The 27,951-nt window shown below is 45.7% G+C and overlaps 1 protein-coding gene across 23 annotated transcripts in view; it reads right to left on the minus strand.

Moving 5' to 3' along the window:
• The window catches only part of Kalrn (kalirin RhoGEF kinase), a 606,229-nt gene that overhangs the window by 405,507 nt on the left and 172,771 nt on the right, over positions 1–27,951 (minus strand). For all 23 annotated transcript variants that reach the window (XM_029470420.1, XM_029470427.1, XM_029470426.1 and 20 more), the window contains exons 2-3: positions 15,254–15,328; positions 9,031–9,145 (exon numbers count right to left, since the gene is read on the minus strand). In XM_029470420.1, the coding sequence (XP_029326280.1) occupies positions 9,031–9,145; positions 15,254–15,328 (190 nt within the window). The remainder of the gene's footprint in view (positions 1–9,030; positions 9,146–15,253; positions 15,329–27,951) is intronic.

Raw genomic sequence — 27,951 nt, forward strand, 5'->3', positions numbered from 1 at the left:
CAACCTGTTTCTTTTTAGGCTTTTCTTAGCCCCTGCCACAGTTGGCCCTACCAGGACTTGGCAGACCTGCCCAGGCCTATGGCAGTGAACTGTCACAGGTGTGAGCCAACCGCAAGCTGTGGATTAACCGACTGCTAATTCCAGAAACATGTGCTGACCTCAGAAGATGGCAGAAGGCAGAGACACACAGGCAGCTGCATGGTCAACCCACCGCAGGCCCGATGAAAATGAGCCAGGAGACCATCCCTAAACTCTCATAGGGACTTGCATTGGGAGAGGGGTGCCCTCTGCTATGGAGAGTCTTTGTTTAGCTCCTTAAAGATCCTATGGCTTAATTGCTTTTATATTTTCCCTGTATCTCCTAGTACAATCTGGTATTTTCCATAGTTGAGCATAAACAAGCTGAATTTGTTTGTCTGCAACTAGAACAGGAGGAAGAAACTCTAAGACACCTACACCCTGCAAAACGCCTCCCCCCCTCAACTGTCCCGAACTTCCAGAGCTACAAGCCAGCTCTGGCTAGGCTTAGGCATTTCCTGCCTCAGGCCCCTCTCTCCCCAACATCCACAGAGACTCTTTGGGAAAGCAGGTTGGAAGGGCAGTACCTGGAGCCCACCATCAGCACACGTTCCGAGCTCCTTACTCCAACCACCCTTTTCCAGTTCAGTCTTAGCCATCGTTGGGGCTATCTCTGTCCATGCATCTCTGTCCCCTGTACTCTGCCACCACCATGTTCTTTACTCTGGCTTCCTTATCATTTCAATGCACAAGACATAGGCTTTGCTACTTTGGAAATCAATATGTCAGTTTCTTAGAAAATTGGGGATGGATCTAACTCAAGACCCATCCATACCACTCCTGGACATATACCCAAAAGATGCCCCACTATACCACAAGGACACTTGCTCAACTATGTGCATAGCAGCTCCATCTATAATAGCCAGAGGTGAGAACAACCTAGATGTACCTCAACTGAAGAATAGATTTTTTTTTTAAAGTGGTACATTAACACAATGAACTATTACTCAGTTAAAAAAATAGCATCATAAAATTTGTAGGCAAATGGATGGAACTAGAACAAAATCATCCCAAGTGAGGCAACCAAGACCTAGAAAGACTCATTATATGCACTCTTTCTTAGCTGTGAGGTAAAGGATAATTGTGCTACAGTCCCCAGACTCAGAGAGGCTGAGTAGCAAGGGGGATTAAGGGGGAACAAAAGGATCTCCCTGGGAAGGGGAAACAGACCAGATCTCATGGGTGGACTAGGGGTAGGTAGGATGAGAACAGGAAGGATCAGGTGTAGCAGGGCTGGAAAGAGGATACTAGGAGAGACAACTGGAATTCGGGGGCATTTTGAGGGTGAGGTGGAAACCTAGTGTAGTGGAAACTCCAAGGAATCTATGAGGCTGACCCTAGTGAAGACTCCTAGTAATAGGGGACACAGAGCCTGAACTGGCCATCCTCTGTAACCAGGTAAGCCCTCAAGTAGAGGGATTGGGATACCAACACAGCCACAAAGCACATTTCGTCATGCCTACAGAATGTGCCGGAACTGAACCCTAGTATAATTATCATCAGAGAGGTTGAATAGCCTGGTGTTCTCATAGGATTCCCAACAATGGGAGCAGGGTGGGTGTCTCTGACTCTTGCCTGCCTTTGGGACCCTTTTCCTCATCCAGCCTTGATGGGAAATATGTGCCTGTCTTATTTGTAGCTTATTATGCCATATTTGGTTGATGCCCCCAGAAGGCTGTTTTTTTCTGAGAGGAGGTGAAGAGGGGGTGAATCTGGGGGAAAGCAGAGATGGAGGGGAGATATTGAGAGGAGGGAAGGGAAATGAAACTGCAGTCAGGATGTAGTATATGAGATAAGAATAAACAAAAAAGGGGGCAAAAACATAGGCTTTGGTGCTGGAGACCATCTAGCTTCAAATTTATACTGGCTCTGACTCCACAGGCAAGTCATTTACCCTTCCCTGGCCTCAGTTTGCTCTCAAGTGAAATGGGAATAACATTACCTCCAAGAGCTATGGTAATTAAATCAGTGTTTGTAAAGTCCTAGCAGTGCCTGGAGCAGACCTGATAAGTATCCAGTAAATGCCAGCCATTATTATTATCCTTCATCTATATTGATACAGCTGTGCATGCCCCAGCCTCCTCCATTCCATCTTCCACTCAGCTGCCAAAGCCAATCTAAAAACTAAACTTTAATTGTCCTTCTTAAGAGTGATTATCAGCAAAACTTATTTTTTTAAAATATATTATTACATCCTAACTGTAGGTTTCCCTCCCTCCTCTTCTCCCAGGCACCCCACCACACATGCCTCATAGCTTCCCTCTTCCCCCAACCCACTCCTCCTCCCAGGGATATCAACCAGACATGGCATATCAGGTTGCAGTAAGACTAGGCACCTCTCCTCTTAATGTTAAGTCAGCAAAACGTCTTAACTGGACCTATGGAATTCCTGTCTGCTAACCCCCAAAGTCCTGATGTTTCTATCCTCCTGGACTTTTGACCTCTGCCTCACTCTCCCCTTGCCCTGAGTCCTTTGCTCTGTCTGGGCTGCCCATCACCCCAATATTTCATGAAGCCAGAGTCTCCTAGTGTTCCAGCCTGTGCTTGGAGTACAGCCTTGTAAAACCCCACCCTGACCCCAAGGCAACAATACTGCAGGTGCCCATGCTGCCCCCAAGCCCCCCACCCACACTGGGCCCAGCTCTGCATCCAGCACCTACAGGTGCTGCTGCTCATGCTGATGTGCCTGCTGGACTCTGCCAGGCCACAGAAGGAGGATCTAGTCCACCCTCTGCACCATGGCCGTACTTGGCAGCCCTTCCTTCCTAGCAATCAATGAATTGAAAAGAATTTCACTTATTCTTTGATATCGATATCAATTATAGCAACTCTTCAAAGTACTGACAAAAGTAATCATGATTGATTTCCCTTGTTTGAGTTAACTAAGAGGAACTTCTCAAGAGACACTTTAGTACCCCATTAATCTTCTATTAATAATTTTGTTATGAGCCCCCAGAGTCAAAAGTTTTCATTTTCACTCAACGTTAGAGTGGAAGATTCGTCGGTAGTGTGGTGGTGTGGCCTCCTACTCTAGGTCAGGAAGGAAACCTAGCTATGATGGAATCATGGCCACCTTGCTGAGTCCCAGACCAAGCAAAACAAGATAGTCTATGAGAGAAACATAAAGATGAAGCTCCAGGCAGTTTCTGGCTGTTTCTGGGGCAGGCTGGAAGGGGAGACAGCTGCAGGAAGCAGGATTGGAGGTCACACTCAGCCTCTAAAGTTGGGGGCTAGTATGAACTGCTTATCTTACTACCATGCTTTGAAATTCTCATGTTCTTTCTATCTCTTACTTTTAGATAGCCTATATTGCTGTGTGCTTGTAAATATAACTGAGAGCAATGGTTATTGAGAGACTAAAAGATTCCTTCCCGACACCTTTATACATTAGATATTAGAAAACTAGAGTAAGATGTGGAAATAGCATGCCTCTGTCTCACCCTACACTGAATATCTTCTGTCAGCACCCCTAAAAGCCCACCCCACACTATTCAGGGTCTTAGAAGGCTGCATATCAAGGACATCAGTTGGCTTCCTCACCACCTACCTTTTGGGAGAACTCAGCCAACAGCAAGCAGGAAAGAAGAGTAAGGTCATGATATCACGTCCCTATCCCCTTCCCACCAGGGAGGCACTGGTGACATCTCTCCCACCAAACCCATGGCTCATCTCTGGAGCCTCTCTGATCCTCCCGAGCCCTGCCTAGAAAGACTCAATGCCCTTGCTGCCGTCTCAAAGCTTGTGGTTTCCCCAAACATCCTCATACCTTTCTAAGCTGCCCTGCAAAGTCTTCTGAAATGACCCAGGCTGCCGCCTGTGTCCCTTTTTTTTTTTTTTTTTTTTAATTTTTATTAGGTATTTTCCTCGTTTACACTTCCAATGCTATCCTAAAAGTCCCCCATACCCACCCACCCCCACTCCTCTACCCACCCACTCCCCCTTTTTGGCCCTGGTGTTCCCCTGTACTGGGGCATATAAAGTTTGCAAGTCCAATGGGCCTCTCTTTCCAGTGATGGCCGACTAGGCCATNACAAGAGCTCCGGGGTACTGGTTAGTTCATATTGTTGTTCCACCTATAGGGTTGCAGTTCCCTTTAGCTCCTTGGGTACTTTCTCTAGCTCCTCCACACCTGTGTCTCTTGACAGTAAGTGGTAGAGAGTCCTGAAGCTGTGTTTATGAGACCTCTCCACCCTCTTCTGCAACCTCTCCACCCTCTTCTGCAAAGGTTTCCATGACTCTAAGGAAAGTGATAACTAGCCACGGCAATTACTACTGGAGTTTTATGTTCCTTAGCCCCATAATAGAAAGTAATAGAAAACTATTTGCTCTTCAAGGCTGATGTTACAAAAGGACACTTAACTGAGAAATGTGTGTGAAATGTAAAACTTCAATAGAAACAACAAACCTCCCACACAGGCAACAAAATAAGTCTAAAGTTCCTTTTAAAATGTAATTTTTAGGCGAATGTAAGCATAAGTAGTGATCTGCTGATCTTACTGGCCCTGTTTCCTGGCCCGTCCATCACTTTGATTTCTCCCAGTACCTTCCTTTAAGTGATAGTCCCAGAACAAAGGACTGACACATACAGCTCCCTCACAGGTCCCAACAACGAAGGGCTTTAGGTGGTGACACTTCAGATAGATCCAGCTTTCCTGCGTTAAAAACAGCAGGAGAAAACCTTTGAGCCCTCCTCCTCTTCCTCCAGCTGTCTTTCTGGTCCTTTCTGCTTATTTTCATTTTTTTTCAACGATGCAGCACAAAGACATTTCTGGCTTTAAGCCCAATTTATCTTTGGCTGGAGTCAGTAGAAGAGGTGCAAATATTATCAAACAATAAGCTACAAATAAAGGCACCTTGGTTTGACTGGCATTAAAGAATAACCCATCCTAATTTCTTGTCATCTCTCCTGGCTGATGTGACACTTGCGTTCCTTGACGGAACACTCAGCATCTTGGCAGAATTGCTAATAGCGGAGTTGATAGAGGGTTCAGCACTTGGTACCTTAGGAGCAGCAAACAGATGATTGTGACAAAGCTGGATGGCAGGGATGACAAAAAGGAGCAAGCTCCTGTGACAGAAACAACCCTCACTCACTATCTCAAGCCTTTGCTCAGCTCCCAGCAGTCCGCACTGGGGACAGTGCCGGGACATCTGCTTACTCCCAGTGTGCATTTTCATCCCTATCTCTCAATTTTGAGGGATGTTCACCAGCTGATCATATCTGGGTTTTTCCTTTCTGCTCCTTGTGCACGCACAAAACTACAAGCAGATAGCAGACCAGGGGGACAATAAAGGTTAGGTAAGCACATACGGCTGATGGCGAGAAAGACACCATGACAGCATGTAACCATCCCCATCCTGGCTCACGGTAGACACTCAGTGAGTGGCTGGATAGAAAAGCTTTGAAGGTGTTTTTTGCAACTTATGATTTCTCAGAACAAGGTGCCTCGAAGAGATTTGGGGTGTGGATATTCAAACCCAACAGGAGAAAGATGAGAAAAGGCCTCAGCTCAAGTTAAGAAGGACCCTGCACGAGTGACAGAAAACTGGTGCGAACTACGACACCCTTGCATCTTCTCTGGCCCCAGAGAATACACCAAAAGTCTCACCAAGAGTCTTAGCAGAAAGTAGTTCTCTTAGCAAAGTAATTCTCTTGGGAGTGAAGGTATAGACAAGATGCCAGACAATGAATTCTTTAGGGGTCCAGAGAAGGATGTGTCTGCTGGTTTGAGGGTCTGAATTTTATGGGGTATATGTTTTCCAATGTCAAAGCAACCTAGAACTGAGGACAGGAAAGAGACTTAGAAACACAATCCTCTGTCTGACTTAATGGAGCAATTCTTTCTACGGCATTCTTAATGGAGAACTGTCCAGTGGCCTGAGCAGAGACAGCGTGCTGCTGTTGGACAGCTCTCAGGTGGGCAGGCTCAGATGAAGACACTTGAGTGAGTCCTGATCACTACCTTGCACTAGGGATGCATGAGAGAGAAAGAGTAAGCTATCCAGATCCCGCCCCTTTATGGCAGTACCTCTGACCTCTGACCTCAGGGATTGCTTCTCTTGTCTCCCATTGGTGGATGCAGCCACTTTGCCTGCTCCCTGCCTGGTGTGTGAGACTGGTTTGTGGTGCCGCAGAGTTGAACGCAGTGGTCTGGACAGCACATCCCTGCCCAGCAGATACACTACTGTTCATTTCTAATCATCCTGACTGCTGTCAATCATCTTTTCTAATCAGGCTGGTCCCTTAGAATTCAAGATCCTTCTGCCTCTCAGCTGTCCTTCCAGTTTTGTCTTCTGCTAGCTGGTTCAGGCCTGTGCTTGAGCACAGTCACATCTGTACTGTCCTTTAATGTGGCCAGTTTGGATTATATAGAGAAATATCCAGGTATCTCCTCCTTCCCACAATATTTCTCTTCTTGCTCACCATGAATCCTCAATCTGCCTGGCATACAGAGGAACCAAATTTTGATAAATAATAAATAAAGGCACGAATAAATGAATATCAAATGTCATCTACCTACAGACTTGAGCACACCAGCCTGGAATAAACACTGCATCTCCAAACTGAAATCTATTCTTTCAATATCTCAGAGCATGACCCAGGATCAGTCATTTCTTGTCATTAGAATCATCCACCTAATCTAGCTTCATTTCACTCCCAAGGCCAGACCAGGCTGAGGAACAGCACAGGAAAGTTCTGGGTTCTCCTACCACACTTCACTGCCTTTAGACAATTCTCCTACAGACTCTGATCCCCTGACTGATGGTGTGTGAGCGCCCATCCAACACAATTAGGAAATGATTGGTAGGTATGACTAGGTGGCAGAGTACAGCTGGTGCTCACAATCCCAGTGATTATGGGTCCCCATGGAGGGAGGCAAGGGATCACAGACAATTCTCACTACTCAAGGCAACAACAGCCTTCCTGCCTCCCACCCATGGGAAGCTGTGAAGAGCTTGTGTGTGCTGGGGCAGTGTGTGTGTGTGTGTGCACGTTCATGTAACACAAGCTGCCATGCTGGGAAGCAGAGAGCAGCATGTTGTGTGCCCGTCACAGACAATGCTATCATCTCCCTTTGTTCTCATGGCCTTCCTCTCAGCCCCTCTTTGGTTCCCCCCCCCCAGCAGAAATCTTTTCCTTTCTTAATTGCTTGGAAGCAATTTTGTCCAATCCATTTTGTCCCAGTCTTTGCTTAAAAAGTCAGAATGAAGGAAAGCATGTTCTTCTAACTCTTGTGCTTTTATTCTAAAGAGAGAATGAGCCTGTCCCGGGTGCAGGTACGCCATCAACACTGAAGGAAGAAAAATGCGTCCTTCACGTCTCCTGGGATTCTAATTTCTTCTGGCTTTAAAAGAAATGAGAGTCTATCATGACATGAACTCCCATGAAAGCCCCGCAGGTAGATTGCTTCTGGGAGGGTCTTGTTTCACACCTACTAGCGCACTTGGGGAAAGCACTTTTTAAAGTTGCTTAGCCCCAGCAAGGCTAAAGTACCAAACCATATAGCACTATTGGGGGTTATTCGGACCATCCCCTTGCTCTGAGTCAGATGGGAAGGTTTCTTCGGTAAGGTTTCTCCATGACTCTTTGTTCATCACCTCACCCCAATGCCGTCATACTTTAAAAGTTCCTCGGGTATAATCCAAACTTATTTTCCTGGCGCTTATGACCCCAGTGGATATCATCAAGGAAAAAAGATCCTTCTCCACATCTGCTTGTTTACAGCCTTCTGTTGGAGCTCTCCAGGGCTGACCATTCCATTCAACGCGTGTTTCAGCCTGTGCTGCTGCTCCTCAAACTCCTTTCATCACCTGCCCATCAGCATCCACTAATCCCTTCCCGCTTCCTGCCCTGGAGCTCTCTGGAAGCCACCTCTTGCTCGACTCACTTGACACCTGCCCCGAGAAAGTAATCAGCATATTCAAAAATATCCCAGGTCTCCTCGCAAAGACAGAGCAGAATTTATAGCTCATCTGCCTAATTTCCTAATTATCCCATAAAATGAAAGTTCTGAAAGCCCAAGGCACCTTGTCTTATCTTCCACAGACAACATGCCGCAGGCACCCGCTGTGCTAGGAGACCCAGAGCACCCAAGTGAGTACTGATGCCACAGTCAGGAGGGTCACGGCCCAGGTGAGCTCTGTAGCATCCTGGAGAGCGGCTTACATCCAGTGTCAGCCCAATCTCTAATTACATATCTAAAATGCAATACACATTTGCTGAGACTGTTCTTCGGGGCTCTTCTGGCTCTTGCATCCTAACTAGTCAAAAGTTCTTCCTTTCCTTCTCAATGACGTAAACCATGTCTACGGCACACCCTCTACCAGCTCCCTCTAGTGTGTTTCCCAACCTTCCTTTCATTAGCATCACCCTTTGACCTGGAAGAGCCATTTAATCTCATTTCATCAGCAAAGCCTAATATCATACATGTATCGCATGTATGTCTTGTGTGTGTGTGTTACTAATATATACAAAGTGAGACTCACTTGCTGCCCCTGATAACCAATCTTTAGCAATATCACCCTGCTTGTAATAATGGGACTGACATTGATCCATGCACTACTTCCAGATTAGGTTATTTGCCTCCAGATCCAAGGGCCATTCATATAGCCAGAGACTCTGAAAGTAGCCATTATGTAAGCCAAAATGGGAGAGCCAGAAGTTTTCATGAAAGTAAACAGCAGCTTCTCCATTCTTCCAGGCCAAGCCAAGCCATCTCCTGCTACAGGCTCCACCCCAGTCCTAGCAGCCAGGGTAGGACTCTCACCTCTACCCACAGTTACCACTTCCAGGTGACTCCCAGCAAGAACATCGGGAATGTAGTCAACAATGGCTGGTGATATTCCAGGAACAATCAGAACCCATTCCAAGGGCCTCTGGCAGGCTCAGTGTCTGTCTCAGCTCACTGACATCAGCTCCCCCTCCCGGCAGACAGCTCCCCTTCACCTTACCTTGGCACGCTGGCCAAATACGTCACAAGTTTCCGTAGGTCTTCCTGTCTTATTCTGTCATGATTGCTTCGGGCAGGGAAGGTCAGGATGGGTCCACCTCGCTTGTCACGCCCGCCTGGAGGGAATGAGAGTAGGTAGTTTAAGAAAAGCATTGGGAAGGTCAACTACAGATGAAAAATAGTGTTACTTAGTGTCAAAAGAAGAGACAGCAAGTGCTTGAGAAACTGGCCACTGCTTTTCAGCTGGTGGGAGCTACATGCAGGTAAGGTGTATGACTTTGGGCGAGTCTCTTTAGAGTTCTGCTGCCTTGTCTAGAGACTCTAAAATGTGATAGTAGGCACACTGCAGAGTTACTGCAAAGACTTCCCAAATAGCAGAGGGCACACTGAAAAGAAGTGCCCTCGGCACATGTGAGATGATAAGAAGATGGTTGTAGCTGTTCTTGTTGAGAAAACAAGCTGGGCAAAAGTGCTTTGCCTTGGAAATTTAACCTCCAGTCACTTCTCTGTGAACACCAGGGGTGTGCGATTATTCTCCAGGAGCTGATGACATGAGAGGCCTCAGAACATCCCTCAGGACGGCATTGCCAGACTCGGTAAGATAACACTGAGGGTTCTCTATGCAGCCCAGAGGCCAGCTCAACCCACTGGCTGCCTGAGGTGCCACACATCCCATCTGATGAAGAAGCACATGAATCTCATGAGAAGCATGTACACTTAGGGTCTTACTAAAAACCACATGGAAAACAAATAGCTGGGAGGAGCAACCCAGAATGATGACCACTGTTTTTACTAGGACAGGATTCAAGGTGGCTGTGGTTATGTCCTCTGTTTTCCCCACGTTCTCTCTGCTCTTATTGTATAATGTTTGAATTCATTCATTAACAGACACTAAAATTGCAAAGCAGACCAAGTTTCTCAGGGTGTTGGATGGAGTTGAAGCTGAAGGGTTGTGACTACGTAGCACACTGTAGCACACTGACTCTCTACCAACCAAAGGCCACCCACCCATCTCTGTATCAAGATCACGGTGCTCACCAGCATCTCAAGAAGTCACTGACATATCCACAGTGAACACGGAAAGGGGATTTAATGGGAGAAAGATAGGGATGCACAGCCATAGTACCATAGCAACCTAGGGATGCACAGCCATAGTACCATAGCAACCTAGGGATGCACAGCCATAGTACCATAGCAANCTAGGGATGCACAGCCATAGTACCATAGCAACCTAGGGATGCACAGCCATAGTACCATAGCAACCCTAGAAAGAAGCTCACTATCTCCACATGACTGAGCAGTCCAGGCCCCACCCACGTGTGAGCTCAGGTGGAATGCTTCCTTCTGATAACAGAGCACACAGGTGTTGTGTGTGTGTGTCGGGGGGGGGGGGAAGGCTTGGTAAATAGTGACTCCAGACTACCACAAAGGAAAAGGAGGCTGCAGAGGAAGGACACCAGGTAGGTGACTCCATGAACAAAGTGCCTACTGCACACAGGTGAGGATGTAAGTTTAGATTCCCCAGCACCCACATAAAATATGGACATGATGGTGTGCATCTATGACCCCTGCATTTGGGAGACAGAGAAAGGGAGAGCCTCAGAGCTTGATGGCCAGCTAATGTAGCCAATCAGTGAGCTAGTTGAGATAAAAGCCCATGGCTCAAAAAACGAGGTAGACACACTCAGTGGGCTGCCGGCAAGAGAGGATTAAGCAAAATCAAGTCACTGAGCATGGTTAGCATCCAGTTCTCTCTCCACCCCAGCAAGGTGGATTTGTGCAGATACAGAGTTGAGCCCCAGGCTTCCCAACTCCAGACTTTTCATATTCTCAGTCCTAGCTCTCTGCACTTCATCTCATCTTCCTTGGAAGAGAGAGGTCCTTATTTTCCAACTGTGATCTACATGCCACATGAAGAAAGGAAACAGAGGGGTTAAACAGACAGGTTCTCAGAAGCTAGAAGGCTCTGAGACATCCTTCTCTGCTAGCCTTGATCTGAGCACCCTAAGCATTCTTGGAGGTAGGTGTGTGTATGTGCACACACACACACACACACGCACACACATGCCTGAGTGTCTGTCTGTCTGTGTGTCTGTCACAACTGCTAACTTTCTCCATGACCTTCCACAGATACCATATAAGTAGGGCTATGGGACCATGGGAGCAGAGACTTGAAAGGGCAGAGGGTGAGCAGTGGCGTGGAGGGTTGGTTGATAAAAGTTACGGAATCGCACCCAGCTGGAGGTAAGGTTCTGAGAAGGTAGGGAGCCTCCAAAGGTCGGAAATAGCCTCTTTTCATCTCCAAAGGTGTCTCTTTTGTGTGGATCAAGAGGTCAGAAAAGGAGGCAGAATCAAACTTGTCTTCTTCAGAATGGAAAAAAAAGCAAGAATAATGAGGAAGAGGAAGTATAGAGGAAGAGCAGCATTATGCTGGAAAGCTGGGGGCAATGGATGGAACAAGGCCTCACAGTGGGTACAAGATGAAGGACCTAGCACTCAGGTGACAGAGCGTGCCAGTCCCTCTAAGGCAAGCTGCAGAACCCAGGAGGGAGAAGAAAATAAATTCATGGAGAAGGACAGGTAAGCCTGCCTCAGAGCAAAAGAAGAGACCAACACAACCTTTCAAGGTCAAGGTAGGCTTTAGCTAATGAGGACAAGGGCATAGAAGCATGGCCAGTAGAAAGCATCCCATAGGAATGGATACGACAGAGCTTTAAAGATAGATGCTGAGAGACAGCATCTGCTCTGGGCCCCATTCTGTGATGGCAGAATAGAACTGTCGAAGACTGTGCATGAGGAGGAGCTGGTGAGGCTGAGAATTGCTCTCCTGCATCAGGTGATTCCAGAGAAGACGGATCCCCTGCCATCTATCCTCTGTCAACCAATAGGAGTGAACAGAAAGGGCCAAAGGCAGGAGAACAAGACTACAGATGATACAGCAGAGGTCAAAATCATGGCTAACCACAGTAGAAACAAGATTAGACTCTGGTGTCCAGGCTGAGCATCCATTAAGGTGGACCACTGATAACCAAGATGGATACTGACATTAGAAGATCAGCAGAGATGAAGCATGAAGCAACAAGGCTAAAGTTGCTGTGCACAGGAGAGAGGAAACACAGACACATTTAAAGCATCACGGATGCATGATCTTTAATAAAACCATTGACTTGTGCAACAAGTTCTTGCCCTTTGCCTACCTGTGCAAGGCTTTGGTAGAAGGAGCTACAGAATAAGGAGGATGCAGAGAATGGGAGGGGGCTGCGTATTTTAGAAATGTCAGTGGCTCTCCTTCTGTGCAGACAGGAAAGCAGAGCTGGGGAAGGAGGAAGGCCCAGAGTGAGAGATGTTGATGTTTCATTGACTGAAGTAGGGAGGACTCACACTCTCAGGAGGCAGCAGGCTCCAGTTAGGATAGCAGATGGAAGGAGCGTGGGAGGGAGGCACATCTCAGGAAGCTTACCAAAAGTCGGATCCACATAACAATAGCTCTGCACCACGATTTTAATGGATTCACACAAGGTTTTTTTCCAAAGGGAATGAGGTTATTTTGTAGTTGGAAATGCCATGTTAGACTAGATAAAGTTGGTTATTGTAGGATTTTACAGAGCCTTAAAATGTTAATGTGCTTTGATGGATGGTCCAAGTCGAGGGTGGGAGGGAGGATTTTAATATCCAGCAAGCCCCAAACTTCTTTCCTCATTTGCAAAGATCATCTTATGGAACATACTTTGAAAACCTGGGGCCCAGAGTACAAAAGGTTGTCCCTGGTAGCATGGAGCATCACCAGAAGGTGGCCAAAGGCAGGGTGTAAGCAAGTGACAATCCTAGGGATGCGGTAGGTCCCTCACAGGAGGGCTGGGCAGAAAGAAGGGATGGAGGTGCTGTGAGTGGGAGACCAGAACCCCACAGCTGTGAGCCATGGAGCAGGATGGGTCAGCTAGGACAACAGAGACACACCAAGGGACAGAAAAAGCCACTGTCACACACACCCACATGCCTGCATACACAAGTGGTTGGGCTGTCCTGGACTCGTCCAGATGTCCATTGTCATGGTAACGTGCTTTGTTTTACCTGGTCAAAGCTGAGATGCTGGCAGAGGAGGGCGGGCACAGCAAATGGTCTGCTTCTCTGCCTACGGTGCTCCTGGCTTTGCTCTCAGAAGGAAATGTGACTGCATTATTTAACTTAGGATTTCTCTGCTTGGTTCTGTTTTTGTGTTATGTTTCCTGACTCAGCGTGTATAGAATATGGGAAATCAGTTTTTGTTTTCCTTATTAGGTGCAGTCAGTCATTATCTCCCAACCACCTCCAGTGCCCTTCTCAGGCACAGAGGGCAATGGTCCCTAAGCTCCGAAGCTTCTGATCAGGCAAGCATAGATGAGTCAGGCTTGGCTCATTCAGGAACACAGCAGCGAGTGGCTCAGTGCCAGTCCCTACCTGCTTCATCCCTGCCTGCCTTCCTGGCAAACTACTCCATGAGTTCAATAAGGACAACTCCCCCTCTTAGTGGGATTTCCCAGGCATGGTTGGCCCCATTCACATCCAACTGACCTACACAGGAAAACCAAGCCACTAACAGTGACACAAGTGCCCCCATGTCGGAACATACTATGTCTGTCTTCGTAGTTCCTGAATGGATGCTGAACAAGATGGTGTCAGAGGAGAGGCTAGGTCTGAAAGAGCCTCTGGAGGAGGGGAAGCAGGAGAGGAGAAGAGAGGCTCAAGCTGGCAGGGATGGGAAAGCCTGAGAAGGAAAACATCTGGCATGAGATAACAGGGGCATCAGCAGGACACCCAAGTGATAACAAGGACGCCATCTTAACAAAGGGCCATAAAACAGAAGCAAGTGGGTTGTAAACCTGTACTAGGAATGGAGACTGTGGGGTCCAAGGCAAATTGATGCACAGAGACCACCCAGGGCTTCCACACAGGGTCTTGCCACAATTCAGTAGGCACTCTAAATCCTAGTTTACTTTGTCACATACATGCCTCTATGCTGGAATCACACCACAGGATCCTCTCAAAGGCTGTTCTACTAGGCCTCTACACCTTTAATGATGAGGGCTCACTACTTAACACAAATAGGCCAAGGCAGCTTAAACAACTGTGAGAAAATACCAGTCCACCCACTGCCACAGAATGCACAGTGTCTTACAAAGACTCCTGTGCACCTAGCACATGCCTGCCTCCCCCACTGCTACAGATCACATACAGCATCTTACAAGGGCTCCTGTGTACTTAGCACATGCCTGCCTCCCCACCCATACCACACTGACTTGCTGGCCTCCCTTCTCTGGTAAGGTAGAGACAGCTATGGTTTCCCTTCCCACAGAGGACCTTCCCTCCTCTCCTTTTCTTCTGCTGCACATCAGCAGAGCCAGCAGTGCCTATGGAGTGAGTTACTATACTGTGGAAGCAAGCTCCCTCATGGCCCGTGGCTCCAAGGACCATCATTCAGACAAAAAAAGCTACCCAGAGACAAAGGCTCTATCAACAAGGTATACGCCAGGGTTACTCTCTGTACAGCTCCCACTGTCAGCACCCAGCCCAGGCTCAGGATCTGCCAAGTTCTGACCAAGAAGGAATCCAATTCAGCCACCAAATTTGTAATATCATGGGAAACATACATTCTACCTAGTAGAACATACATGGCTAGGTCCAAGTAGACTGTTTACAAGAAACAGTAGTTGACCTGAAGGCTGGAGATTGCTAATACCCAAATTAGATGTCTTGCTAAGAAAAGAAATGAGAAACCAAAAACAAACAAACCAAAAATAAAAAAGCCAACAACCATAACAAACCAAACAACAACAACAAACCCCTCCTGTTTGTGACCCACTAAGAAACAACATGAAGCCCTAGGGAACACCTGGGATGGATACGCTCTTCCTACTGGAACCTCTCACAGAGACCCACCAGCCCTGGCCAAGAGAGCAGATCAGGCTGCAGTGTTGTGAGGTGTGTGGTGGACCTGCCTGTTGTTGCAAGTGTCCTCCAGACTCTCCAGGTGATGTCAGGGCCCCCTTTCCTCTGCCTGTCACTAGAGGGAGGAAGCAGCCATGAAAGCCTAACTGCTAATGTGTCTCCTCTTATAGGACAGTGAGTGATCACACACGCACATGCACGTGCGCGCACACACACACACACGCACACACACCCACACACACACCCACACACACACACACACATCTTCTTAAGGTCTACTATAAAGAAGCATTACTCACCAGACACAAAGGCCACTTTCTCCTTTAGGATAGGAAGGACATCAGAGGCTTTCAAACCATCATTCCGAAAAGATCCTGTGGGACAACAAAATGGAAAGAGAGTAAAGATGTCAGCTACATATCAGCTAGGATACAAGGTCCCACCCTCAGCCTCCCAGACCCATCAACTTGGCTTGTGCAGGTCTGCAGCCCAGCCCAACACAGGGAGAGTCCCCACTGTGATGGGGTTAAAGCCTTCTTCTCTTCTCTTGGTCCTTGTCAAGAGAGGAAAGTTCAAGTCACTCCCACTGAGTACAAAACCCAGTGTCTCAGGGACAACACAGGCAGCCCTGTGGCTGAGGAGCAACTTGCAAATAGCAAGATGTTTTAAAGCACATTTATACCTGGAGTGCCTAGCAGAGTGTCACGCAGAGATAGCATGGAGTATGTACTGGTGAGTTAGTTCAGATATTAAAGTAGTTTACAGAACCCTGAATGACATCTTCTTAAACGGTTAGATTTCATTTTACAAATGGGAAAATAACCAAAAATCTGTTAGCCAGAAGCCAAGTTGATGATGATAGCCCATACACGCCTGCGCTCTAACGTTACCACCAGTCCTCAATCTTCTTTTTTTTTTTAAATATGTTTTCTTTTTTCTTTTTTTTATTACATCTTTTCCTCAATTACATTTCTAATGCTATCCCAAAAGTCCTCCATACCCTCCCCCCTACTTCCCTACCCACCCATTCCCATTTTTTTGGCCCTGGCGTTCCCCTGTACTGGGGCATATAAAGTTTGCATGTCCAATGGGCCTCTCTTTCCAGTGATGGCCGACTAGGGTCAAGAGCTCCGGGCTACTGGTTAGTTCATAATGTTGTTCCACCCATAGGGTTATGGATCCCTTCAGCTCCTTCGGTACTTTCTCCAGCTCCTCCATTGCGGGCCCTGTGATCCACTCACTAGCTGACTGTGAGGTAACACAATCACAAAGGAACTCACACAATATGTACTCACTGATAAGTGGATATTAGCCCAAAACTTAGGATACCCAAGATATAAGATACAGTTTGCTAAACACATGAAACTCAAGAAGAATGAAGACTGAAGTGTGGACACTATGCCCCTCCTTAGAATTGGGAACAGAACACCCATAGAAGGAGTTACAGAGACAAAGTTTGGAGCTGTGACGAAAGGATGGACCATCTAGAGACTGCCATATCCAGAGATCCATCCCATGATCAGCTTCCAAACGCTGACACCATTGCATACACTAGCAAGATTTTGCTGAAAAGTCCTCAATCTTCTAAGAAAGTGCACTTCCTCTGTCTGGTTGTTTAAGTCTTGCTTCCCGGTTGTAAAGGACTTTCTTGGGTCTAGACAAATTCCTATTAGAGGGGTGGAGGCAGACGCCAGAGCTCCCCAGAACTGGCAAAGGAAGATTCATCTAGAGAAACTCTAGTCCCAGAAGCAAAGGCCAACCCAGCCTAGTATGTGGAACATGGGAAGGGAGGACTGGCTTCCAAGCATACACAAAGCCTCAGGCTAGACCACTGTAACCCTGGCAGTTATCTCCAGTGCATTACAGAACTCTGAAAGGGAACCACCCACACTCATACCCTTGGAGCTTTAATTGGGCTCTCTTTTGTGTATTACCATTAAGACATCACAAAGTGGCTCTCATAAAGCAAGCAGTGCTATCATCTCAGTACAGTAGGGCCAGGAACCACAGATGTACCCACATGCTGTGAGGCCAGGTCTGAAATCTACAAAGAAGAGTCGCATGTTGGTTAGGCTAGTCTCTATCTCTCAGTCTCTCAACATCATGTGGATTATACCAACAGTCCAGGAATTAGCTCACTGGCCCAGGAAAAGGGAAATTTCATACCCTGTGCACATCCAACCAAGGAAGAGAAAGAGATGTGTTACCAAATGCCAGGACCCAAGGTCAGCGATCATAATCCAACCCCAATCAAATTTCCAGTGTCTGACTATTTCATTTCTTTCTTCTCTTTTATGTTCCCCTGATGTAGTGAAGCTTTTATTCAGCAATTATGTCTCTTCAGAAGCTGACACACAGTGCATGGTGTGGAGTCGTAGCTACAGGCTCACTCAGCTGCAGTGAGGAAGAAACAAAGACAAGAAAGAATCTGCCTTCAAAGACACCGCCTTGTTTTCTAGCTCTGTCTTTAGTTCCTTCAGATAGGCATGCTCAAACCCCATCTCCCACACCAAAGACTACTACATCTCACGAAAGAGACTAATTAGCGACAATTACTACAAAATTCACAAGTAGTTCCTATTACTTGCTTTGCTTTGTTTTCTTCCACACAAGGAACCATTTTTAGCTTCTCAACCATCTTTAACTCTTGAACTGTTTGTGGGAAATGACATTAAAGTATCAAAACAGCTTGTTTTTACAAGTGAAATACACTGTTCTCAGTTTTTAAATATTCTGCTTGCATCAGCATGCACACTTAATTTCTATGGAAAAACTAATATAAAAAATAAATTCTATCCGACTTTTCCCAGATTATTTACAAGTTCAAAGTAAGCCAGGCCTGGTGGCCCATAAACCCGGCTATTCAAGAAGTCAAAGCAGAAGGGTTGCAAGTTCAAAGCCAGCCTTGGCAACTTAGTAAAGGGATTGAGTATGTTATGTCCAACCCATTTTTATCTGCAGAGAGGGAGGCCCTAGTCTCATCTTTCCTTAGCTCTTCCTTCTCAGGACCCGGAGGATGGCTACCAAGTCCTCCATGGAGCTAGTAATCATGGGCTCTAGTAGATGTCAGTCTTGAGCTGCCCTCTTTCTAAGGTTCTCAGACTTCCACTTCCTTGGTCCAAGGCCTCCCAGTCAGTTCTGATGAGTGCTGGGCTGTATGGCTGACTGTGTGCCCACCACAAGAACTCCCAAAGTACCAAGATTTACTAAATCCATTCCTAGGAAGTAATCATTCCCAACAGTAGCAACAAGATTTTTCACATTATAAAAGCATTTGCTTGGGGGTTTTTCAGAATAAAAGTTCCCTTCGTGGTTTAAATTAGTTTTTCATTTGCCAAAAAAATTGAATTACAAATAACTTTTCAACAATACATGTATTATGTAAAGCCAAGTAGAGCTAAACTAATTAGCCTAGGGGCTCAGAAATTGGTGACCTTGCATATAAAACTTATTTGCACTGGCTGAGGAGCCTATGGATCAATCCCCCCAGGGACCTTGTGAAACCAGCTGTTAGAATATATAATAAAGGGTAAGGGAAGTTCATTGACCGCTAACTCAAACAGAACCAATGAAATTAGAACATGTTTTCACTACCAGGTACACATCCTGGTAGACTCCTGGTCAATAAATATTTGATGATAGAATAAATGACTAAGTGCAAGTTAGCCCTTCCTAAAATGAGCTACACGAGGCAGGTGGCATCACCTGTAATATCTACTAGTGGTCCTGGTAGATGACCTCCAAGGTGTCTCTCAGCTCTGATGCCCTGAGCCTAAATTCGTTCTCCATACGTATCAACACAATCTTATACTTCACAATCCTCTATTAGATCAACATGTTTTGAAAGGATGCATTGGAAGCAAATTCATCATTCAGTCTCTGTGTGCTTTGTAAAAACTAGAACACCTCCCCTGGCTTCCCGGCCATTTCTTCTTGGGATCAGGACTGGGAATTTTGCAGGTAGACCAGTTGCCAAAATGGAAGAAAAAGGACAGAACTTCTATTAAGTACACACTCATGCCTTGCAGGAAGCAGTTTGCACAGCTACTGCTCTTTCGGACACAAAGTGTATCCAATAGCATTATTGGGCTGTGAACACTAGACCAATGGCAGGCTGGCCTTTTCCTTAAGACAAGCCTGCTGAAACAGTAGATGTCTCACTACCTGTACAGAAGGCCTGAGAAGAAATGAAAGCCCCTAACTCCTCCTTTGCCCTACAAGGGAAAACAAAACAAGTCAGCAGGAACCCTATGGACCTGACCCAATGTGGGTGTTGTGCTTTCTCTTAAGGACAAAGGCATGCTTGGCTAGCTTTCAGTGCTAAGCCCACTACATTCATGTCCTGCTGCTGTCAGAATTACAAGCCTGCTGTTCTGTTAATTAGCAAAGTTGAAATGCTCTGCATCTATTAAGGAAGTACAAATTGCTACCACCATCCTCCCAAGACCCTTCAGTTCAGGTTTCCTCCCAGCCCTGTGCTTGCTCCTCATTGCCCTGCACCTCAAACAGCATGTTCCCATCACTGCCTGGTTCTCCTCACATTCTCCTCCTCCCTGCTTCTCATGTGTAAAGCACCAATGGTTGGCCTTCACTCTGGCATCCAGCCTGCACTTCTAGCCCTAAGGAAAAGCAAGCTGGGCTTTGTGCCATGGGCCCTGCCCATGGGTTCTTGGGCCTGGGAAAGCAGTAGTTCCCTTAAGGAAGCAGAGTGGTTGGGCTGCATGCCAGTCTCCTTCAGAAGGCCATCCTGAGTGAAACAAACACTGAGTGAGCACTTGGTGAATGTTCAAAGGTTTGAACTGCCAGGAAACCCAAGCATGGCCCGCTATTTCCTTTTGGTTTTCAGTCATACTTCCATAATTTGCACTTATTGAAGAATGAGGGTGTAAGCATCCCAATATTGCTTCAAGTGGGTCTGAGCCCTATCCTCCACTAAAATGACAAACATCCCAATAGTCAGGTCCCCACATCTTCTCTCTATTCCCTCCCATTGTATTCTGTGCAGGTGAGATCATGTCTCTGACAACAGCCCATTTTCCTACTGGCAGGCCTTTCTATCTCTGCTTGGAAGTCTCTGGAGAGCAAATTCCAGTTCTTATTTGCCTTGGTATTAGCGCAGTCTAACACTTGGCCTACCTAGCACATTTGAATGACCCTGGGAAGAGGGAAACATCAAAATCACACACAAACCAGTGTTGGCTGAATGAGTTCTTAGGGTGCTAGGTAGCAAGGCATAATTATTTTGTGCAGCATGTAAATTGGTGACATGGTGTCACTTTGAAAGGATTCCTAATAGCTACCCCCATAGTCATGTTCTTCAAAGTAACGACTATCACCTGCCACCTAGAACTTGCTAGACACTCAGGATCCCAGGTCCCATTCAATACCAATAGAATCAAACACTGCATTAGAAATAGAACCCCAGGTGACTCTAATTACACATTGTGAGGCAAAGAGAGTGTCAGAGGTTCCTCCTCTTGTCCAGGGTTTCAGATATTCAGGTCTTAGCTGCAATCCATCACTTAGGTTCCACACTAATAAAGGTTATCCAGGAGCTGTGTATTAATAATTCATCTTCCAGGCCATTGAGACTGGACTGTGTCTTGTTTTGGAAGAGCATGAATGTTTATAAACCATGCTTATCGGATGCTTGGAATGGTACCTTAACCCATTCCCTCATCCAATAAATGTCTTAATTTCATAACAAAAATATTTTCTTATGTTCTGAGATCTGAATTCTTCAGTAATCGTATTTGCAGACCAAATCACCATCTTTGAGATGATCCCAGAAGACAGGAGAGCCAATTTTTGCCTCTCTATCCCAGCTTATGCCTGACCTACAAAGCCTTGAACACCAAGCAATGCTGGACAGGAAACAGGAAAAGCAAAGGTGCCAAGCCAAGAGAGCCCCATACCCATGAGTACCTGGTACTCATTTCACGAAATTCCCATTGAGGGGAAGACTCACATTCTGCCCTCTGGTAACCCACAGCCCAGAATACCCAGTGCTCGCTTCCTCCTAATTCTGGGTAACTAGCAGACTGAATAAAAAACAAGATCCTGAGACTCTGACAAAGAACTCCATCCTCCCCCTGTACGCTCCATCTAGCCACATAGTATCCATGCTATCTTGATGATGTAAGTTATCTATTCAGTATCCACACTGCCTGATGATGGGTATTGCCCATCGCTGAGATGCCAGAACAGAAGCATGGATGGCATCCTAGACATTCATCTCTCCATCACACTTTTCAATTTGGACATTCAATCATGTTGACTCTACATCCTAAATCTCCCACCAGTCCATTATTTCTGTGTGGCTTCCCTGATCTCTCCATCAAGTTGAGCTGTCCCCAGTTGTTCCTTATCATTGTCGGATGGCATTTACGTGTTTTCCTTTCACATCTGTTAACTTATTCTGACATCTCTAGAGAAAAGCCCTTGTCGTACTCATTGTTCCTCCCCCACTGTCATACCCAGGAGACGCAGGAGAGATCACCACAACTGAACACACACGTGTTCAGTGAGTTCAGTGTTGAGCTGGAGGTGGACAGGCTCTCCCAGGAGAACATCTGGACTAAGTTTTGAATAAGAAAAGGGCAGAAGACAAATAGGAAAGGGCCTAGGCTTTGTGCCACAGATGTGTAGCATGTACCTGCTGAAGAGGAAAGCAGGATGGAGGGTATGGCAGGCAGTGCAGGGAGCACTGTGGTTTGATTCGCAGTTATTCCCAGGAGGAATCTGCACATGCCTTGGGAGGCAGAGAGCTGGGCTGGGCTGCATCAAGGAGGAGATCAGGGAGAGAAGGGAGTATAGGGCTGCTCCCAGAGGAAAGCCGTGGCTCAGAGCGGGGCTGTGCCCAGTAGGCTCTGACGTCAACCTCCAGTCACTCCTGATCTCTGGTTGAGGCCAGGTGAGATTCAGACACAAGGCTGCTGGTTGTAGAAGACTCTGTTGATTTTCCCCTGAGTTCAACGAGAGCCCATTAGGACATTTGTTCTGAGTTACTTTAGGAGCCAGCCAGGCCAGATGGTTGTTTATGTAAGACTCTGTGAAGATGCTTTATAGAACTGAATCATGAATGAAAGCAACTTGCAGGGTCCCTCCTGCATAGTGAATAGATGGTTTAGGAGACACATTGTCTCTAGTGGGGGGGCCAGGGTTGACAGAGAACCTACTAGTGGTAGAGGTAAGATCTCCAGGCCTCTCCTCTTTCCTAAGTTAACATAAGAAAAGAAAAGGGAGGCATTGGAAGTGGGGGATGACAAGAAAAAGAAAGCTGGAGAGAAAGACACACATGCCTGTGCAGAAATGGAACAAGTGAGTCCTTTTTTCTCCTTGCAGATGTGAATGAGTTATTGAGGAAATGGCCTGCTGGAAAACCCCAGAAAATATAAATATATTTCTTGGAGCTCTCCTTCAAACAACGACCACCGAGGCAGGAAGTGTGTACTGAGAGACGTTCATCTGGCGGAGAGGGAGAGGGCAGATAAAGAACATGGCACAGCATGGAGCCCCACAAGCCTCTCCCCAGCCTGGAAATGCATGTGAGTAAGGCCCAGCCATCTTCCCCATCCTCATCACCCACAAATGTCATCACTCCTAGAGATACCCTGTCTCCATACCCTACAGATACGAAGGGAAACCACGTGGCAGAATTATCTTCTCTGGCCACGAAACTCGTAAGTGAAGGTCATTCAAGGTCCTCTACTAGACTGCTTTCATTGTCCACAGAAAGGAAAACCAGGATCTCTTCTTCTGGCAGTGTTAAAATACTCAGTTTTGCTAAACCAAGCGACCAGGCCTATACAATGAGAAGCAGTAGCCAGGGACTTGGGGAGATAACCAGGGTATACAGTATTTATGAAAAAGAGGCGACGCTTATCTTCTAAGTTGGGTATATCTTTGTGGGAAGCACTTTCTGCACACTGAAGTGCTCATGCCTTGCCTCACACCTACTCTAACTTTCCACTATACCATGCTGGTCTGGCTCCTCCTGTCTCATTCCTCAGTGTCCACTGCCACATCTGCCTCTTTCACTAGACCATATCAAGACTCCCAAGGGCAGGGTCATGTGCTTACATGGGTAGTTTCAGTGCCTAGAGCACAGCCAGTGCTTAGCTCTAGGGACTGAGCCCCACAGAGCCTTCCACAGTGAGGCATCAACTGCTGTTCCTCTTCCTCCTGTGCACCCTTTCTGCTGATTCCTACCTCCATCTCCATCTTTCTCCTTCTCCCGTGCTTCTGTGTGAACTCTAATCGTAGCCAGTTTCAATATTAACTTTAAAAGACAACATTAGATATAAAGGCCTGGCTAATGTGTAACACTCACCACTGCTAAATTAGCTCTATCAAAGCTCACTAATAATTAGCACTTTAAACATGTGGGCAACACCTCCCTAAGCCCAGCTAATGAGCAAACTGTTTCTGTTTATTCTTCACAGGACTTATATTATCTGGAGTTGAGACCTCAGACACAATTCACACAGGCTCTCTCTCCCTCCTGCCCCCGAGAATTTGGCATCCTCTAGTGAATTACAAACAACAGGATGTTAACACTTCAGAAGTGCTTCTGTCCACACACCACTTTCCCCTGTATTCTGATCATCAGGTTATGTAAAGTGTTCATGCTACATGGTAGGAATGGAGAGGATTGAATACTTGTTATCTTTTTTGTATCACCGAACAATCTTCCTGTGTGGGACCTCTATAGTAACACTGAGCATGAGGTTGCTGGTGCTGAACACAAGACAGCTATTGAATATTAGCAATATATTTGCTATTATATTTATAGAGAGCTGAAAGGCCCATGCTGTTACAGTTTAGACATGTAAAAGGCTGGCTTTGCTCCTTAGGACTCTTACTCTTGGTTACTCCCTCCTCCTCAGCAAAATATCAGCTACTGACACTAAAAGCAAGCCTCAACTATGTCATAACAGAGGGTGCTTGATCAGACATCACAACCTGCAATGGTCCAGTGCTTCTCCACACCCTCTCTTCCTGTCCCCGTCCCGTGTCCCAAGACATGGACATGATGCACACAGTAGCAAAGCAAACAAAACAAATATATTACAACAGCCCAGCAGCCATCTGGGCAGCTCAAGACAAGAGATCCTCATGGGAAAGTCACAGAGCAGTCCCAGTGCTCAGCCTAGGGCTTCTCCCTGCCCTGCCTCCACTGTCTTAGGTTACTCCCTGCTCCTGTATTATAACCCAAGAGTGGAAGAAATGTCACACATTCCAGCACACACTAGTCCCAAGAGTCAGGGTCACAGTAATAAGTAGGATTAAAGGCAGAGCAGAAGCAGGTGAGAAGGACCAGACCCAAGCTTCCAGCAGCTACAGGAACCTTTGCAAACCAAAGCACCCACCCCCCCTTTCCCAGACAGGCAGACATGCCGCTGTCCTTGGTTCTGAAGTCGTGTATGATTGCCACTCAATGTGGCTGCTGTCCAGGCTGTCCCAGAATATGGGAAACAAATGAGAAAGCAGCTGAGAAGAGAGATGGTACAGTGTGTCTGAGGATGAACAAGTGTGGTGAAATGCTGTAAGAACACGGGCAGATGGGGACTGCTGATTACTGCAGAGAATCAAAAGCCTTGATTTGAAAGGTATTGCTTTCAAAGAATTGGAGAGATTAAGGCCTTTTCGAGACACACACACACACACACACACACACAATCACACACGTATGCACACACTCAGCTTCCAAAAAATGAAGTGGCATAAACCCTGCACATCACCTAACATACGTCTGGATTTATAAGTCAATAAGCTAATCATATCCAAAGTGGGTGGGTTGGCCCTGAAACAAGTCCTAGAGTTTTAAGCAAATTTTAAATCTCTAATGAAGTTTTTTTTTGTCTTAGTCACCTAAACATGCCTGATTGAATTTGATATTTATTGAAAAATGTATATGTGTCAAACAAGGTTACCATTATTGTAATATAAGGTTCCTGGTGGCAAGGAAATTTTGGTTTATGGGGGGGAAGTCAGACATGTAATTTTGATACCATATAAGAAACACATTACAGAAGTACTGGGGGAAATATTCAGAAAGTCACAAAAAGATAATCAGCCAAAACTGCAGCCCATGAAGGGAGCCATTGATGAAATGGCAGCAGATTGAGCAGAAGCAAAGGATTGTGGGAGCCTCAGCAAGCAGAGCAAAGGCAAAGGACTGTGGGAGTGTGAGCAAGGTCCTTGACAGGACAGGGTAACAGGAAGACGCTGAAGTCAGAACAAGTTTTCCTGTGGCCTGAACCTCCTCCAGAGAAACAAAGACTGGAACTCAGCAAGAGCTGACAAGTGGCCAAGATCAGGAGAGAGGCCAAAAAGTGACCCAATGTTAACAAATGGAGTAACTCATAAAACTAGAGCAAAAGTGGGCATGTCACCTTCCTACAACAATCTGTAAGTAATACTGCTCACAGGGTCCTAGCCACATGGCTCCTCTGACGTTCTATGTCACATTTCCATGTGCTGGCCTTTTTCCTTCCTTCCTATCTCCAGGCCTCCTCTGTCCTTATGAATCTGTGTTCCACACAGCCATGCAGCCCAGCTGACATTTCTGAGAAGCATGCCTGCTGACAATATACTCGAAATGCAGAATCACCGCCTAGATGAGGGAGCCCCAACGTTACATGTAGGCAACTTCAGAGCCCCGCAGGAGACCATAACTGCCTGCAGGGGAAAAGAATGAGAACCTGGAGGGAGCCCATGTCCTATGGGTCTTTCGTTTGGTTAGCTTTGAACTGTTAGGCAGTAGTGACGAGGAGGTCATAGGAAGAAAACGAGAGCAGTTAAGTTGTTCTTCACATAGGACACACACTTCAGACCCTAACACCTGCCTGCTACCAGGGACATCAACTCGAAAGTTGCTCAGAAAATCTGCTGCGTGATGTCTGGAATGATCATGATACTGTCCCCAGTAATCTGGTCAAAGCATCTACACCTGGTCTACTTTGTTCTTTTCCAGTTTCCTGAAAAGAGATTCCTTATCAGAACCAAGAGGCCGTGAAGTTTATATGCTCATTGATGAATGTATACATATGTCCCCTACACAGACTAGATGCTAAGACCAGATCAGCTTAATGTTGTAAAGTTAGGATGTTTCACACAGCTTTCTACTACTGCAAGGAGTGAACTACATTTTTAACCACAGAGGATTGGTTACATAAGCAAAGATCTACTATCTACTCAAAGCAGCCGCTAACTATGACACTAAGAATAACTCCTTCTGTATAAACCACAGTATATTGTCAAGTGGGAAAAACATATTATAGAATAGAAGGTATAAGCTGATTCCATTTGCATAAATATGGGTTTATGTTTATATAAAAACCACATACAGATAACACACACAGTGATTATTTCTGAAATGTGCTATTATTGCTAATGTTATTAGTGTTTTTAAATGTTTTTCTACATTTATTTTTTATTTATTGTCAGAATTATAGAAAAGTAAATTTCTTCATTTGAGTGTTAATCTTTCATATGCAGGATCTTTAAACTTTCATATAGTTTAAAGGTTTAATAACTAGGCTGTGGATATGATAACATCTGTGAATGGCATTTTAAAGACAAACATGAAAGCTGAGGACACTGTTCTACATCTGTTCGCTCTGATGCAATTTTGCAGCAAATAAAAATGTACTGTTTATCACAGATAAAGTTATTCTACAGCTAATGGATCCAAAGTTCAAATAAGTAATACAAATTTCATTTTTCATTAAATACCAAAGATTTACCATGGATGCAAAATAGAGTTTGCACCAAGAGTTTGAAATGTTAAGGATTCAATAAAACCAACATGTTTTTGCTCACGAGTCATTTATCATAGTGAATACCTGCTAAGTGAATCTCTAAGTATATGAATGCAGGGATTTCAACTAGACACTCGACTAGAAGAGTAAATACATGCAAATACTTAAACTGCTTTAGAAAAATAAAAATAATGGTTGGCTTGTCCTGCTAGATCTTAAAAGGTATTTTAAAAACCACAGCTATTAAAAGGTGGGACAGACAAAAGTAATGTTGACCATTTAACACAACGTTGCCTATATAAATGTTTAAGATTATGAACAAAATTAACCAAGAAAATGAGATGCTGGAGAACGCAGCTGTAAGAAGCAGGAAAGAGGAGGTGGAAAGATCACGCACTGTTTGAATGTTGTGGAAAGAATATGAGGGAAAGAATATGAGCATGCATCTCAGAAAAGGAGGAAACAGATGAGGTATGGTTGAAAAGATAGTCAACCTAATTAATACTCAAAGAAATACGGTGTAAACAAAGAGACAGTTTACATCATAAACATAAGACTTGGACAAGGTAAGAAGCCTTAGCGGCTCTGGGCACAGTTACCTCCCTGATCCTCTCCCTGTCAAGGGAAGCAAAACTGCTGTACCTTTGAAGAAGGTGGTTTTGTATTGTGGCTTGAGGTGGTAACGGTGGGTGTAACAAATACCTAGTGAATCCTCTTTTGATGTCTACCGAGGATCCTTGGAAGGATGTTTAGATAACACAAGCTAGATACCAATGGAGTAGCCATACACAGTTTATTCTTTTTTAATCTCACAGAAGCAACACCCCCAGTCTGTAAATTAAATGTTAGGATACGGATGATCCCAGCACCGTGTATGTTGGCTTGAACGGGGTAAGAATGATCAGGTCAACTACTTTTTAACTTCTGCGCTGGGGCTTTGATGGGATGCAGACAGCTATAGTTGGATGGCCTCTGGGCTGTGGGTCAGGGGATAGCTAACTGTCTTCCTTACACTTGTCTATAGTTTTAAACTTTCCACCTTGAGCATATATCAAAGTGATTACTTTTTTAAAACACACAAAGACCATATGGATAGTCAAGTTGTAAACAATTGTGTGTCTCTGTAGTCTCAAAAGTCAGGAGGCTGAGCAGGGATGATTGCAAATTTGAGGATAGCCTTAAAATAACTGTCTCAGAAAAGGAGAAGGTAGGCAGAGAGAGAGAGAGAGAGA

The sequence above is a fragment of the Mus caroli genome, chromosome 16 (assembly GCF_900094665.2).
Source record: "Mus caroli chromosome 16, CAROLI_EIJ_v1.1, whole genome shotgun sequence".
Lineage (NCBI taxonomy): Eukaryota > Metazoa > Chordata > Mammalia > Rodentia > Muridae > Mus > Mus caroli.